This window comes from Cavia porcellus, unplaced genomic scaffold (genome assembly GCF_034190915.1).
Source record: "Cavia porcellus strain 051 isolate PalLab524CR breed Dunkin Hartley unplaced genomic scaffold, mCavPor4.1 scaffold_30, whole genome shotgun sequence".
Taxonomy (NCBI): Eukaryota; Metazoa; Chordata; class Mammalia; order Rodentia; family Caviidae; genus Cavia; species Cavia porcellus.
This window is the reverse complement of record NW_026947513.1, coordinates 22,851,684-22,866,170: the sequence shown is the minus strand read 5'-3', so window position 1 is coordinate 22,866,170 and position 14,487 is coordinate 22,851,684. Positions and strand designations below refer to the sequence as shown.

The 14,487-nt window shown below is 34.7% G+C and overlaps 1 protein-coding gene across 1 annotated transcript in view; it reads right to left on the bottom strand.

The window, feature by feature from the left end:
- Window positions 1–11,934: 11,934 nt before the first annotated feature.
- The window catches only part of Grxcr1 (glutaredoxin and cysteine rich domain containing 1), a 79,918-nt gene continuing 77,365 nt past the window's right edge, over window positions 11,935–14,487 (bottom strand). Inside the window, exon 3 of the mRNA XM_063240420.1 lies at window positions 11,935–12,072. Within this exon, the coding sequence (XP_063096490.1) occupies window positions 11,935–12,072 (138 nt within the window). The remainder of the gene's footprint in view (window positions 12,073–14,487) is intronic.

The following is a 14,487-nucleotide window of genomic DNA, read 5'->3' as shown; positions in this document are numbered from 1 at the left end:
AAATCAATGTTTTTTATAAGAAAACAGTGATCACTATGTAGAGTTTCTTATACCAATGTATACTTTTTCATATTAAGAGAAAACAGATATTTGTTAATAATTTTAAAACTTTATGTTAGAAATTTTCATTAATAAGCAGTAACTAGAACAATAATTAAAGTACTAAGTATTAAAATTAACAAATATAACTATTTAATTTTAATATTTATAGGAAAGTATCATGAATGGAGGTAGTGAGTCTTTTACATCTTATCTATCAGTTCACATGAAACTGAATGACATTTCATTAGGTTGCTTCTCAGTACTAAGGATACTACCACCATCCAGAAGCCAGCACGCTGCACAGCACCCTGCTTCTACAAATCAAATCACTTGGACACTAGGATCTGTCTGCAAACTCAATGTGATAACCTATACCTTTTTCCTCTCCTCACTTACAGATTTAGTTCACCCTAATTTTTTTAATTCTCTCCATCTCTTTCCATCTCTACACCCCTAAAAGTAAGCTCTATTAAGCTGTATCCATAATATTGGCAAAGAATTACTGAGTAACATTTTCTAGTCACTTTTGTATACTTAAACTCATTTAACTCACACTATTCGGTGCCATAAGAATTTTGTGCTTCACCTCTAAGAAATACTGAATAACTTGTTCACCACATGTTATAGCCAGTAAAAAAAAAATGCAATCACTTTTATATTCAGATCTGGTTGTTCCAATATCTTGGAAAGAGCTCCCAAAATATGACAACTAGATCCCTTTTACAGAATGCTACATATATAAGGTCAGCCAATTAGATATGAGACAAGAGAAAGAAAGTGGAGTCAAAGCAAACTGAGTGAATAGAAGAATGATAAGGTAGTAAATACAAGTTACAAGAAGCCATGGCTTTATACTAAGCTTCTGCACAGATCACATTTAAAAATCAAAATGGATTCATTCACATTAAAGTTCCACATTGTTGAGTTGAATCTTAAGCTCTTCATCAAAATTCCCAAGATATCAGTATTAGAGTAATTATAGCCAAATTTTCCAGACTAGATATATTGAAGTGATAATGAAAGTTCCTTTTTCCTATCAAGAGGCTATTTACAGAACAAATAGCTGAAAATTTCTCAAATATGAAAATGGAAAAACATACAGATCAGTGAAGCATGTAGAACTCCAAATAGCCATAACCAAAATAAAACTATACCCAGACCTATAATAATCAACAGCCCAGAAATCCAACATAAGACCAGTATATTAAAAGCTGTTAGAGAGAAGAAACAGATTACCTATAAAGGAAAGCCTATCAGAATCACAGCAGATTTCTCAATAGAAACAATAAAGTCAAGAACAGCATGGAGTGGAGTATTTCAGATTCTAAAGGAAAATATCTTCCATCCCAGACTGATGTACCCTGAAAAACTGTCCTTCAAAATGGATGGAGAAATAAGATACTTCCACAACAAAGAACAGTTGAAGAACTTCATGACCACCAAGCCAACCTTGCAAGGAATACTGAAAGAAATTCTAGGTAGACATAGGAAAAAGCCAGTAAGCAAGGCAGACAATTAAACAGAGTGGAAAGGTAAAGAATCAACAGCAGAAAGATAACATGTAAAAAATAAACCAATATATATATCAGTTATAACCATTAATGTAAATGGCCTCAATACACCAACTAAAAGAAACAGACTGGCAGAATGGATCAAGAAACAATATGCAACCATATGATGTGTACAAGAAACCCATCTAGCCCAAAAGTAGACTCATAGACTGAAAGACAAAGGGTCAAAAACATGCAATAGGAATGCCCCAAAAAAGTAGGGGTACTTACTCTGTTTCAGACAATGCAAATTTCAAAACAAGAATGATCCAAAGAGACAAAGAAGGACACTACATACCAGTTAGGGAAAAACTTCAAGAAGAGATAACAATCTTAAATATATATGCACCAAATTTGGGAGCACTAGCTATACCAAACAAATGTTAACAGAAATGAAAAATCAAATAAGCAATAACACAATTATAATGGGAGACCTTAATACCCCATTGACACAAAGAGATAGACAGAAAATCAGCAAAGAAATAACAGAACTGAATCACACTTGTGAACAAATGGACTTGGTGGATGTATAGAGAATGTTCTACCCAACAACACTGGAATATACATTCTTCTCAGCAGCACATGGAATGTGCTCTAAAATAGACCATATATTAGCCCACAGAACATGCTTAAGTAAATGAAAAATAGTTGAAATCATCCCATGCATGTTATTGGATCATAGTGCCATGAAACTAGAAATCAATGATAAAAGAAACTGCAAAAATCCCACAAACACATGGAAATTTAATAATACACTCTTGAGAAATCAGTGGGTCACAGAAGAAATTGAAGAAGAATTAAAACAATATCTACAAGCAAATGAAAATGCAAATACAACTTATCAGAATCTGTGGGATGGAATGAAAGCAGTCCTCCAAGGAAAATTTATTGTGCTGAATTCCCACATCAGGAAAAACAGAATGAATACAAATAAAAAACCTGATGCTACAGCTCAAACATCTAGAAAGAGAAGAGCAAGTCATGCCCAAAGTCAAAAGAAAGGAGAAAATTATAAAGAGCAGAGCAGAAATCAATGCAATAGAGACTAAGAAAACAATACAAAGAATCAATGAATCAAAGAGTTGGTTTTTTGAAAGAATAAATAAAATTGATAAACCGCTAGCCAACCTTACTTCAAAAAGGAAAGAAAACACTCAAACTCATGCAATAAGGAATGAAAAGGGGAAATCACTACAGACCCTGTGGAAATACAGAAGATCATCAACACTGATTTTGAAAATCTCTACTCTCACAGGCTTGGTAACAGACAAAATGGACAGATTCCTAGAAACATAAGAATTACCAAAGCTGGGTCAAGAGGATGTAAAACTACTGAATAACCCAATTTCAATTAATGAAGTTGAAAATGTAATTAAAACCTTACCAACAAAGAAAAGCCCAGGTCCAGATGGATTCACTGTGGAACTCTACAAGAAATTCAAGAAGAATTACTGCCGACACTCCTCAAAGTCTTCAATGACATGGAAAGGGAAGCAATTCTCTCTAACTCATTCCTGGAAGCAATCCAAAACTGGAGAAAGATCCAACCAAAAAGAGAACTACAGGCCAATCTCCCTAATAAACATAGAGGCAAAAATTCTCAGTAAAATATTGGCAAACAGAATGCAGCAAATAATCCAGAAGATTATGCACCAAGTACAAGTGTGATTCACCCCAGGAATACAGGGATGGTTCAATATCTGCAAATCAATAAATGTAATCTACTGTATCAATAGAGCCAAATATAAGAATCACATTATCATTTCTATAGATGCAGAAAAAGCTTTTGATAAGGTCTAACACTTATTCATGATAAAAAAAAACTTACAGAAAATTGGAATAGATGGTCTTTACCTCAATATAATAAAAGCCATCTATGAAAAGTCAACAGCAAGCATCATAATAAAAGGCCAAAAACTGAAAGAATTTACCCTAAAATCAGGCACAAGACAAGGTTGTCCATTACCACCACTGCTATTCAATATAGTGCTGGAAATACTGGCCAGAGCAATTAGAAAAGAGAGAGAAATAAAAGGGGTACAGATAGGAAAAGGAGAAGTTAAATTATCATTATTTGCAGATAACATGACACTCTACATCTAAGACCCCCAAAATTCCATTGAAAGACTCCTAGGTATAATAAATTTAATAATGTAGTTGGATACAAAGTCAACACTCAAAAATCAATAGCATTCCTATACACTAACAACAGAATCACTGAGAGAGAAATAGAGAAGCCATACACTTCACAATGGCATCCAAAAAGTAATCAATCTAACAAATTAAGAATCAATCTAGCAAAAGCAGTAAAAGATCTATCTAGGGAAAATTATAATACCTTGAAAATGAAAATGAAGAGGACCTCAGAAAATGGAAAGACTTCCCTTGTTCATGGATAGGTAGAACAAATATTGTGAAAATGGTCATTCTCCCAAAATTGCTATACAGATTTAATTCAATCCCAATCAAAATACCACTAGCATACTTCATAGATCTAGAGAAATCACTCCTAAAATTCATTTGGAACCAGAAGGTACCTAGAATAGCAAAGGCAAATCTAGGCAACAAAGGCAAGTCAGGAGGCATCCCAACCCCTGACTTGAAGTTATACTACAAAGCTACTGTAATAAAATCACATGGTACTGGAATAAAAACAGACCTGAAGATCAATGGAATAGGTTAGAAGATACAACTACAACTATAAACACACTCAACCACCTTATCTTTGATAAAGGGGCCAAACACATTCATTGGAAGAAATAATTTCTTCAATAAATGGTGCTGGAAAAATTGGTTCTCCATATGTCAAAAACTAAAACTAGACTCATGCCTATCACCATGTACTAAACTAAAGTCTAAATGGATCAAAGATCTAAATATTAAAACAGAAACACTAAATCTGTTGAAAGACCAACTAGGTAGAAATCTTGAAGACATAGGGATAGGTAGAGAATTAATGAACAAGAATCAAACAGCACACAAAATAATTCACAGAATCAATAACTAGGATCACAACCTATTTTCGAATTTCTGTATGTCAAAAGAAATCTGCAGCACAGTGAAAAGAAAACCCACAAATTGGGGGGCGGGGAGAAACCTAGTGAACTGTCCTTCAGACAAAAGTCTTCTTTTTAGAACATATAAAGAATTTTTAAAAATCAGACCACTGAAATTCAAAGATGCAGTCCAAAAATGGGCATCTGAGATGAATACACACTTCTCAGATGAAGAAATACAAATGGCAAATAAATAAATGAAAAAATGTTCATCATCATTAGTCATTAGAGAAACGCAAATTAAAAGAACATTGAGATTCCACCTCACCCCCGAAAGAATGGCGATGATCAAGAAAACTACCAATAACAAATGCTGGAGAAGCTGTGGGGAAAGAGGAACTCTCTTGCACTTTTGGTGGGAGTGCAGACTGTGCAACCACTGTGGAGGTCAGTCTGGAGATTTCTCAAAAAGCGGGGATTGGAAGTCCTATTTGACCCAGCTATTCCACTTCTGGGCATATTCCTAGAAGAACTGAAAGCATCTTATCACAATGATATGTGCACACCCATGTTTATAGCAGCACAATTTGTAATAGCCAGATCCTGGAAGCAACCTAAATGCCCATCAACTGAGAAATGGATAAAAAAGATGTGGTTTTTGATACAGTGGAATACTACTCTTCTATAAAGAATGTTCACATTGAGATATTTATAAGTAAATGGATGCAACTCAAGACCATACTCATAAGTGAAGTAAATCAGACTCTCATGTGTAAATACTGTATAGTTTCCCTAGTGTAAGTAATAGTAAGAGTACATAAGATACAAAAACTCAATAAATACAGTGAAAGGATAAGAATGTGCTCAAAGGGGAAAAATAATATCTCAGGGAAAAGGAGGAAAAAGAAAAAGGAAGAAAAAATATCTCAAATTATATAAACACACATGATAGCTAAGAAGATTGTGGTACAAATTCTACAAGGTCTTAGAACAAAAGAGTTAACATTTATAGGATTGGAACAATTGTGCATGTTAGTGTCTGGGGATCTGAGGAACTCTTGAAGATCATTATGTAAAATAACAACCTGCTCCTACCACCCTATTTTGAAGGGCTATACTGTCAGTGTTTTGGGCTCTTTGCCACTGTTATTTTTTTGTCTTGTTTCATGTTTTCCTAGTAATTTGTTTTGTTTAGGTTTGGTTTTGTTTTTCCCTCTAATACAGAAAGGATAGGTATACACGTAGAAAAATACATGCATAGAACTTCTCCTAAAACAGTTTATGAGAATTGATTCTATAATGCATGATGAAATGAACAGCTGCTGTGAAGAAAAAGAGACATGTTAGCCACTGGTGATTCTGTAGTGTCATGCTGTGAAATCCAGTAATGCCATTATTCTTTGTTCACAGTGATGTTAGTCTGTCTTGTATTGTTTAATTTTGACACACATGAAGGTATAGACAGCTATTTTGAAGAGAACAAAAGACATTATGGCAACCATTGTTGATTTCCTTATCCTCTGGTTTTGAAGGCCTATAATGCCTTCAAAACTGTGTTCTAATCAGTTTAATACTATTTTGTTTTGAATGAATTCATTGTGTGTGAAGATATGGACAACTATTAAAAAAAAAAAACAGACACTATGGTAGCCAATGATGATCTCCTGTTGTCTTGCTTTGAAATCTGTGTCATTTACATTGTTTTCTTCTGATCATCTTTGTTCTGTTTTTTTATGCTTAGTTTTACCCTCTTTAAAATAAAAATTTTTTTTCTTTTCCTTAATTATATAAAAAGGTAACCTGGTGTTATCCTTTTATATTGCTATGTCGCCCTACCCATGTTTTACAAGAAACATAACTTTGAAATGACTCTTACTTGCCTTCTCATGGCTGAGACACAATACTGGACAACCACAAGTCTAAGAGGTAAGATTCACTTTGGTTCATGGCTTATAGAGGTTTCAGTTCACAGTCTGCTGTCTCCAAAGCAGTTCAGCATGGCAGAGGGACATGATAGAGGAGAAATGACTTACAGCATGGCATTGGAAAGAAGAGGAAGACCAAGGAGAAGGGAGGGAGAGATACCCTTTCAGGCCACACCCCCAGTGTCCTACCTCCTCTGACCAGGTTTTATCTCCCAGCATCACATTTAGCTGTAAAGTCATCAGCAGAATAATCCACTATTGAGTATCATGCCCCCATGATCCAATCACATCCTAAAAACAAAAGCTGTACTGATGAGTACATGCTTTAAGCGGCCATCTAGACATAAGTCACAACAATGGCAAATTTAATATTTTTTCTTTTGTTTCTGCATTCCTTTGTTTCTCTGTCTATGAAACCAATCTCTCCTGATCAGCCTAATGGGATACTCATTCTATTTTACGCAGTGAAGAACTATTGGAATTTAGAATAGAAAATGAAGTCAATTATAATTTCCAGCAGAATTGTTATATCCTATAACAATGGCTGCCTATTAAAAGTCGAGTAGTGGAATAAGAAACCAATATTGTAGAATTGCCATACAATTCTTAATGTTAATAATATAATTTCTGCAAACCCTGAACAAATTAAAATATAATTCCAATACCATGCTATGAGGTAGGAATGTATTTCAGGGCTAAATAAAGGACGTGAAAATGAAGGAATAGGAAAAGAAATGGAATAATAAAGAAATTAGAAAAACACTTTAAACTCACTGATTATATGGATCACAATAGCAAGTCAACAAAATATTTAATTGGTGTAATAGATAATGGACTTAGGTAAATCCAATTATGTAAACTTATTGTAGATCTACTTGCTGAGATTTGACAATTTTCTCTAATAATGTCCTTGGCCATGCTGGACTAAAAAAGGAAAAACAGATGGGAGGGTTGCACAGGGTGAGAAATAGAAAATTTGGAAAGTCTAGGGAGTTTCCCCAGTGAGTGGGTAGGCTATTGCTTTATTCCTGAATATAGTGAGACCACAAGATAAAGAGAAAGGATGTTGTGACTATAAGCTAAGAGAACATGTAAAAGGAAAAAGATATGCAGTAATAACAATGATAGAGGATGTTCAGTAGAGAAATCAAAAGACAGAAAAATGTGTCCAGAACAAAATAATCCTAAATTGAAGACCTTGAATGTAATGTGAAAGAATCTCAAATGATGTTACTCAGTATGTGAATACATTGCTACCAAGTGCAGTTGAGAGCTATTGTCAACTTAATAGAACTCTGAGCCTTCAGTTTTTCAAAGTAGACACTTAAGTTTGAATCCTAGCTATGCCTCTTGTGATCGGAAGATATTTACGCAATGTCTTAGTTTCTATAAATTTTACTTTCCTTCCAGTACAAAATGAGTGTTGAAGAGATTATAATAGTACTATTTACAGTGTTATTTTGAAGAGTAAAAGAAGTAATACATGTAAAATCTGAACAGGGCCTAGTATACAAATTAAATTTTGCTATCACTGCTGTTATTATTTTGCTGACAGTTGCTGCTATTAAAAACAGTTCTAAGGCTTTTAGGATTAACTAAAAGGACAAAAAAGCAATTCCACAAGACATTACTACTTAATTTAAATTTTAAACTCTGCTTTTAAACCTAATGTTTAAACTTCTTCCTCTCTGTTCTAAGACACAGGGAACATAACAGGAACAAAAATTTGATGACTTCAAACAACAAAATTTGTAATTTAAATGCTTAGCTTGTCTATTACCAAATAAGATCGAGATCTAGAGTAGTTTTGAATATTCAGGAACCATTTCTAATTAATCCATTAATTTTTGAATAAATTGCTAATGACAGAAAAACACCAAACAGGGATGGAGATTGCTTTCAAAAGAAATATGGAAGGGAAGATAAAGATCAAAAGACCTAAACTCTATCAGTTACATAGATAGATACTAAAAATCACAATTAACTATGATAGTACTTATGTTGAAATGGATCACATTATTGGCTAAAATCTACCAAGACAGCCTAGAAGTGGGATACATCCCCTAACAAGCCAGAATTGGCAGAACAGACAACTGGATAAATGGAACAGAAGAAAGGAGTGAGAAATAGACTTTCACAGATTGAAGGGAACAAAAGGCAATACAATGGAGAAAGTAATATTTCAACTAATGGTACTACAACACTTGTATAACCACATACAAAAGAATAAATCTATGAACAAACATTATTCTGTATCATTCACAAAATGAAACACACAACTAAATGTAAAAAGTTAACTCTAACAAGTAAAAATAGGAAAAAACATCTAGATGATCTAGTTTCGGGGACTGCAGATACAATACCAAAGGTAGGATCTATGAAATAGAAACTTATAAGCCGAACTTCATCACAATTAAAATTTTATGCTGTACAACAAAACTATCAAAACAATGAAAGCCAGAGACTGGAAGAAAATATTTGCAAAAAATATCTGATAAAAAACTGTCATCTAAAATATACAAAGAACACTTAAAACTCAACAAGACAAATACCTTGACTACAATATAGGCCAAATATTTTAAGACAGATCATCAAATGAAGTATATAAGGGCAAATAAACATACAAATGATGTTCTGGATCATAGATTGGCAGGGAAATCCAAATTAAAACAGTGAGATATCATTACACACATATTAGGATAACTAAAGTCAAGATCTCTGATTGACAAGGATTTGGAGCAAAGAAACTGTCATTCATTGTTGTTAAGAATACAAAATGGTGCAGCCACTTAGGAAAGTAATTTGTCAGCTTCTTACAAAAATATTCTCTTACTACTTGATCCAACAAAGACAACATTTGATATTTACACAAAGAGCTATTTCTACATAAAAATCTGTACATGAATTTCTGTAGTAGATTTGTTCATAATTGCCAAAGCTTAAAAGCAAGCAAGTTCTCAATTATCATGCAAATAGATAATAAACTTTGGTGCATCTAAACCTTGAAATATTCAACATTAAAAAGAAATGAGCTGTCAAGTCAGAAAAAGACATAGAGGGAACGGAAATGCATATTAATGAATGAAAAAAGCCAATTTAAGATGACTATATATTGTATGATTTCAACTATATAAAAGTCAGGAAAAGGCAAAAACTATCAAGACAGAAAAAAGATTAGTAGATGCTAGGAGCTGAGCAAAGGAAAGATAAACATGCACTCTCCCATCCAAGTACTAACCAGGCCCGACTCTGCTTAGCTTCCGAGATCAGACGAGATGGGGCGTGTTCAGGGTGGTATGACCGTAGACAACATGCACTCTCCTAAATAGTGCAATAGTAGTGGATATAAGTCAGTGCAAATTTTTTGAAGTATATGCATTTTGTGGCAGCTGTATGAGTTGTTCCCTGTGTCTCATCCATGTTAGGCAAGTGTTCCATCTCTGGTGTACATCTCCTGCTGGATTTTTTATAAATTAATTTAAACCCTTAGAAAGTACAACACCAAAATTAATCCCTAGTGTAAAACTGTAGGCTTTGGGTAATAATAGTGTGTCCATGTAGGTTCATCAATTATAACAAATGTTATAATTTTGTTGTGGTATGTTGATAATAAAGAACACTGTTCAGGTGTGAGAACAGAAGCTATACGTCAAATATCTGTGTCTTCTGCTTAATTTTTCTGTGAAACTAATTTTGATATTTGTAAAAATTGAGTCTTTTTTAAAGTCAAACTTCTGAGAGTAAAATTACAATATCTGAGGAACAATACACTGGACACGACTGACTAATAGATATTATAAAACAGAAGATTAGGTACTAAGAAAATGTAGCAATAAAAACTGCCTGAAATGAAATGAGGTGTGCTATAGGAGTGACTTCCAACAGTGTGTCATTCAGTCCTCTGAAGAAGAAAGAAAAATGAGGATGAGGACTTAGCTCAGCAGCAGAGTGCCTGCCAAGCAAGCATGAGGTCATGAGTTTGATTTCGAGTACCAATAAAAAAAAACAAAGGAAAAGGAGACAGAGATAATATTTGATAACAAAATGACCAAAAGCTTTTAAAAATTAACAAAACTATATACTGACCTATCCAAGAATCCCAATGAGCCTTAAGCGGAAAAAAAAAAAAGGAAACTATGCCAAGACACATAGTAATCAAGGTAGGTTCGCTACTTACTTAGCAAACAGCTCAAATACACTGACTGGGGATTTTATTTTGAAACAGACGAGCAAAAGAAGGGCACAGAACAAACGATCTTCTTTGCAGGTCTGAATCATAATAAAGGCAGTGAACTGCTGAACCAATTGCTTCTTGATTATGGCAGAAGCTTCCTTGAGGGCCCATTTTGGCTGAGAAGCTTTGTGAGTAGTCCTTAGTAATGTGCACAGAGCCTGTATTTCTAAGCTCTATATTAGTGATGCTCAATAACAATTGCCTTCATTCTTAAATGGAATAATACAGCATTTTAAATAGTTCAGAATTACCAGTAGCCACAACTTAATATCAGATAGTTGAAGAGATTTTTCTACATTAACGACCCTTCAATGCTATTCATTACCAGACTCCACGTAAACTCATTCTATATGAAATAATCAAAAGTGAATGATTAAATTTTCAAAACTTACTACGGTAAAAAAAAAGACATTGTTTTTAATCCCCCTCCAAAGACTCTCCCTTGTCTGGAACACACTGACCCCATTGTTCCTGCTGATTTCTGCAGCAGTTACGGAAGACCTCTTTTGTAAGCCTTTACAAGTTGTAATAAAAAATTGCATGAATGCTGCTGCTGAGTGACATTCAGTAGAAATACAGGCCCATAAAAACATGATGGTGTGTCCACATTCACTTTATTCACTAAAGCTGGCACCATGTGACTTCTGGCTCTCCCCCAAAGTCAAAATAAGCATGAAAGGAAAACATTTGGAATGAACTCAGTATATCGAGGTAACCATAAAAGTGCAATTAAAGATACGTAAAAAAGGACTTCCAGATCTGCTTCAGAAAATGGCAAGAGCAGTGGGATAGATGTATTGAAGTGATGACAAATATTTCTAGTGGGCTAACGGCCACATGTCTTTTACAGTAATAATTTTTAAAAATTTTAAATAATTTCAGGATTTTCTATCACAATGGTTATACTTTATAGCTCCATTCTAATGTGAGTTTTGTCAGTTTCCATTTATTAATTTTATGATTGGTCCAGGCAATCCATTATTCATATTTATCTCCTACAGAAATTTCTAAAATTATTTATGTCTAAAACTACTGGAATAGAATGTTTCACAGAAAGATTTTCCGATGCTTTATCAAAAAAAAAAATTGCCACCAGCCACTTCCAATCTGAATGTGCTCCACCTCTTCACAATAAAGCACCCTGAGACAGTGCAACCTTTGGCAGTCGCTGCTTCAACTTCAGCTTCTCATTGGCTCAGGAAGAGCATCGGAGAAAGGGAACTTAATGCTCTCACTTTCTTGTCACATCCACTGAACTCATAATCGTCACCTGAGGAAGATAACTGAATTCCTTCGACATCACCCACTCGGGCCAGGTGGCAATGCTGGTGAAGCAGTGAAGGAGCTCCAGAACGTCCTCCTGCGCTATCTCATGTCATCTTACCATCTGCCTCTGTAACCCTCCTTGTCTCTGTCCACCCCATTTTATGGCTGTTTCTGTTTCTCAGTTTCTCTCTCTTTCTCTTTAAAATAGTGTTTTTCAGATAGATGATTCACACATCTTTATTTTTATTACCCATCTAAATTTAAACAATCAAATGGTTTTGTATGACTGTCTAAAACACCACAGATGTTAGGGAAATTGCCATCAGTTTATTTTCTTCCTTAAAACTAGGCTTCACCACATACCATAGTCCAGCAGAGGGCATTGTTCCATTTCAGATGCATAAATAGGGCAAGGAAAAGGCTTCCCCATCCAGGCAATGTATTTTATTTACAGTTGTGTTCTGAAATTTAAATAAAGTGGCTCTTGTAATTAGAGGGAAATTTGTTTCATAAGTTACTGTTGACTGTTTCATCATTTTCAGTTACAGTTTAGAAGTAATCCTTCCTTTTATAAGAAAAACAAAAGAGAAAACGATCAGTTTCTGGCCTATCTCCAAGTTTAAAATACTAGCTTCAAGTTACAGTTGCAGTTGTATGATCCTGCCCCCTCTGAGTTACAGTGTGTTCAGATCCTCATGCAGAAAAGCAACTGAGAAAGAAACATGACTCAACCCAAGTTAACTGTGGCACTCTGCTCTAGTCCTCTAACTGAAAGACAGCAGGACATACATTCTAGTGTATCATACCACCTCAGAATGATCAGTATATCACATGGGACCAGCATTATACCTTTATATCCAGGCAGTCACTCACCAATTTTAATTGTGCAATTTCACAGAAATTGAAATTCTATAATGAGAAATGTCTTACATTGTCAGAGTTTTTCTTGAAAGACAAATTCCCACAATCTACATAAATTATGGTTTCCCTGTTGTGGTTGCTTATCAAGTTCCTTTTTAATGGAAGAAGATCAGGGACAGAAGGAAAGAATGTGAGGGAGCAACAGAAAATAATTCATACATCAGTCAACCCAGGTTTATTTGAGTCCCAACTTGTGCCAAGCCCTGATTGAGGTATAAGATTGTATTGCCAAGCAGGTAAAGATTTCTTCCCTCAAGGAGATGTTCCACAAAGCATGGACTTGGAATGATCTGCCTTTTAACCAGCTATGTTACTAGAGCAAAGGAATTGAAGATTTCTTTAAAAAAAAAATAAAAAGGAATAGTTATTAGTGTTTCTTGAAAACATACTTTATAATAAGTACAGGAACTAAGCATTTATATTTATCTCAAAAATTCCTCACAATCAGCTATGAGATAAACTCTCTTATTGCCATATTACAAATGAAGAAATCCAGACAGAGGCACATGTGAAATGTCAGAGCAGAAATTTGAAACTCCACAGAAAGAGAAATTACCAACATGGGTTTATTTTCCTCCTTAAGTATGCTATGTGAGTTATCTTGAAGGAGAGGTACAATGACATAAAGCTCTGAGTGCATGCAATATACTATGATTATTATTACTCTTACTACTGTTACTGTAGTTTTCTGGATCATACAGTTATATGTTGAAATATACTAAAAAGAGAATTGGTACTTAAGATCAAAATTTCTGTACTCTAAAATGCAATCTGGGGCTGTAGATAAAGCTGATTGGTAGAACACTTGCCTAGTCATATGTGAGGCCCTAGATTTGAGCCCCATCTCTACAAAATAAAAATGAAAATGAAAACAGAATGATTTTGTGTCCAACTCTGATTGAAACAATACTGCATAGTATGCTTGTTCTTGGTATTTATCGCTCCATAAAATGATTGGCTCGCTGTAACAGTTACAGCTATACACACAGGATATCTGAACACAGATTTCCTGAAGCAAAATATGAGCTCCTCCTGCTCAGAACTTTTTGAGCCCCTCTCCCCACCAATCTAAAGGGTGAGACCAAACGCTAAACAAAACTAAGACCTACATACCATTCTGTGCTTTGACCGTCTCCTTGTGTTGTAATAAGTGATTACATGATCAGCGGCTGCCCCTCAACAGTGCTGGTAGCTGAAGAGCTCCATGCTCTCTCCCTCTCCACACCTCTCCTTGGGCTTGTTACCCAATCCTGTCCATATATCAGTGGGGGTTAATTATGCCAGCAGAATTATTCAAAAAGAAATGAAGTAGACATGTTTTGCTGCTTGGGGACTTCTCTCTGCTTACTGCTAAGCCTGAATTTATATCTCACACTGCTGCATTATCAAAGTCAAAAATAATCTTAAACAAGAAAAAGATAAAATTCTGACTCCGGAGCAAACTTCCTAGTGATCCTATTTCATTAAGTTGGAAAGTGGGTACTGAATAATGGGATATAAAGAAAATTCACAAATTATGTTTTCTTAGTATTTCATTGTTCTGTTTTGCAATC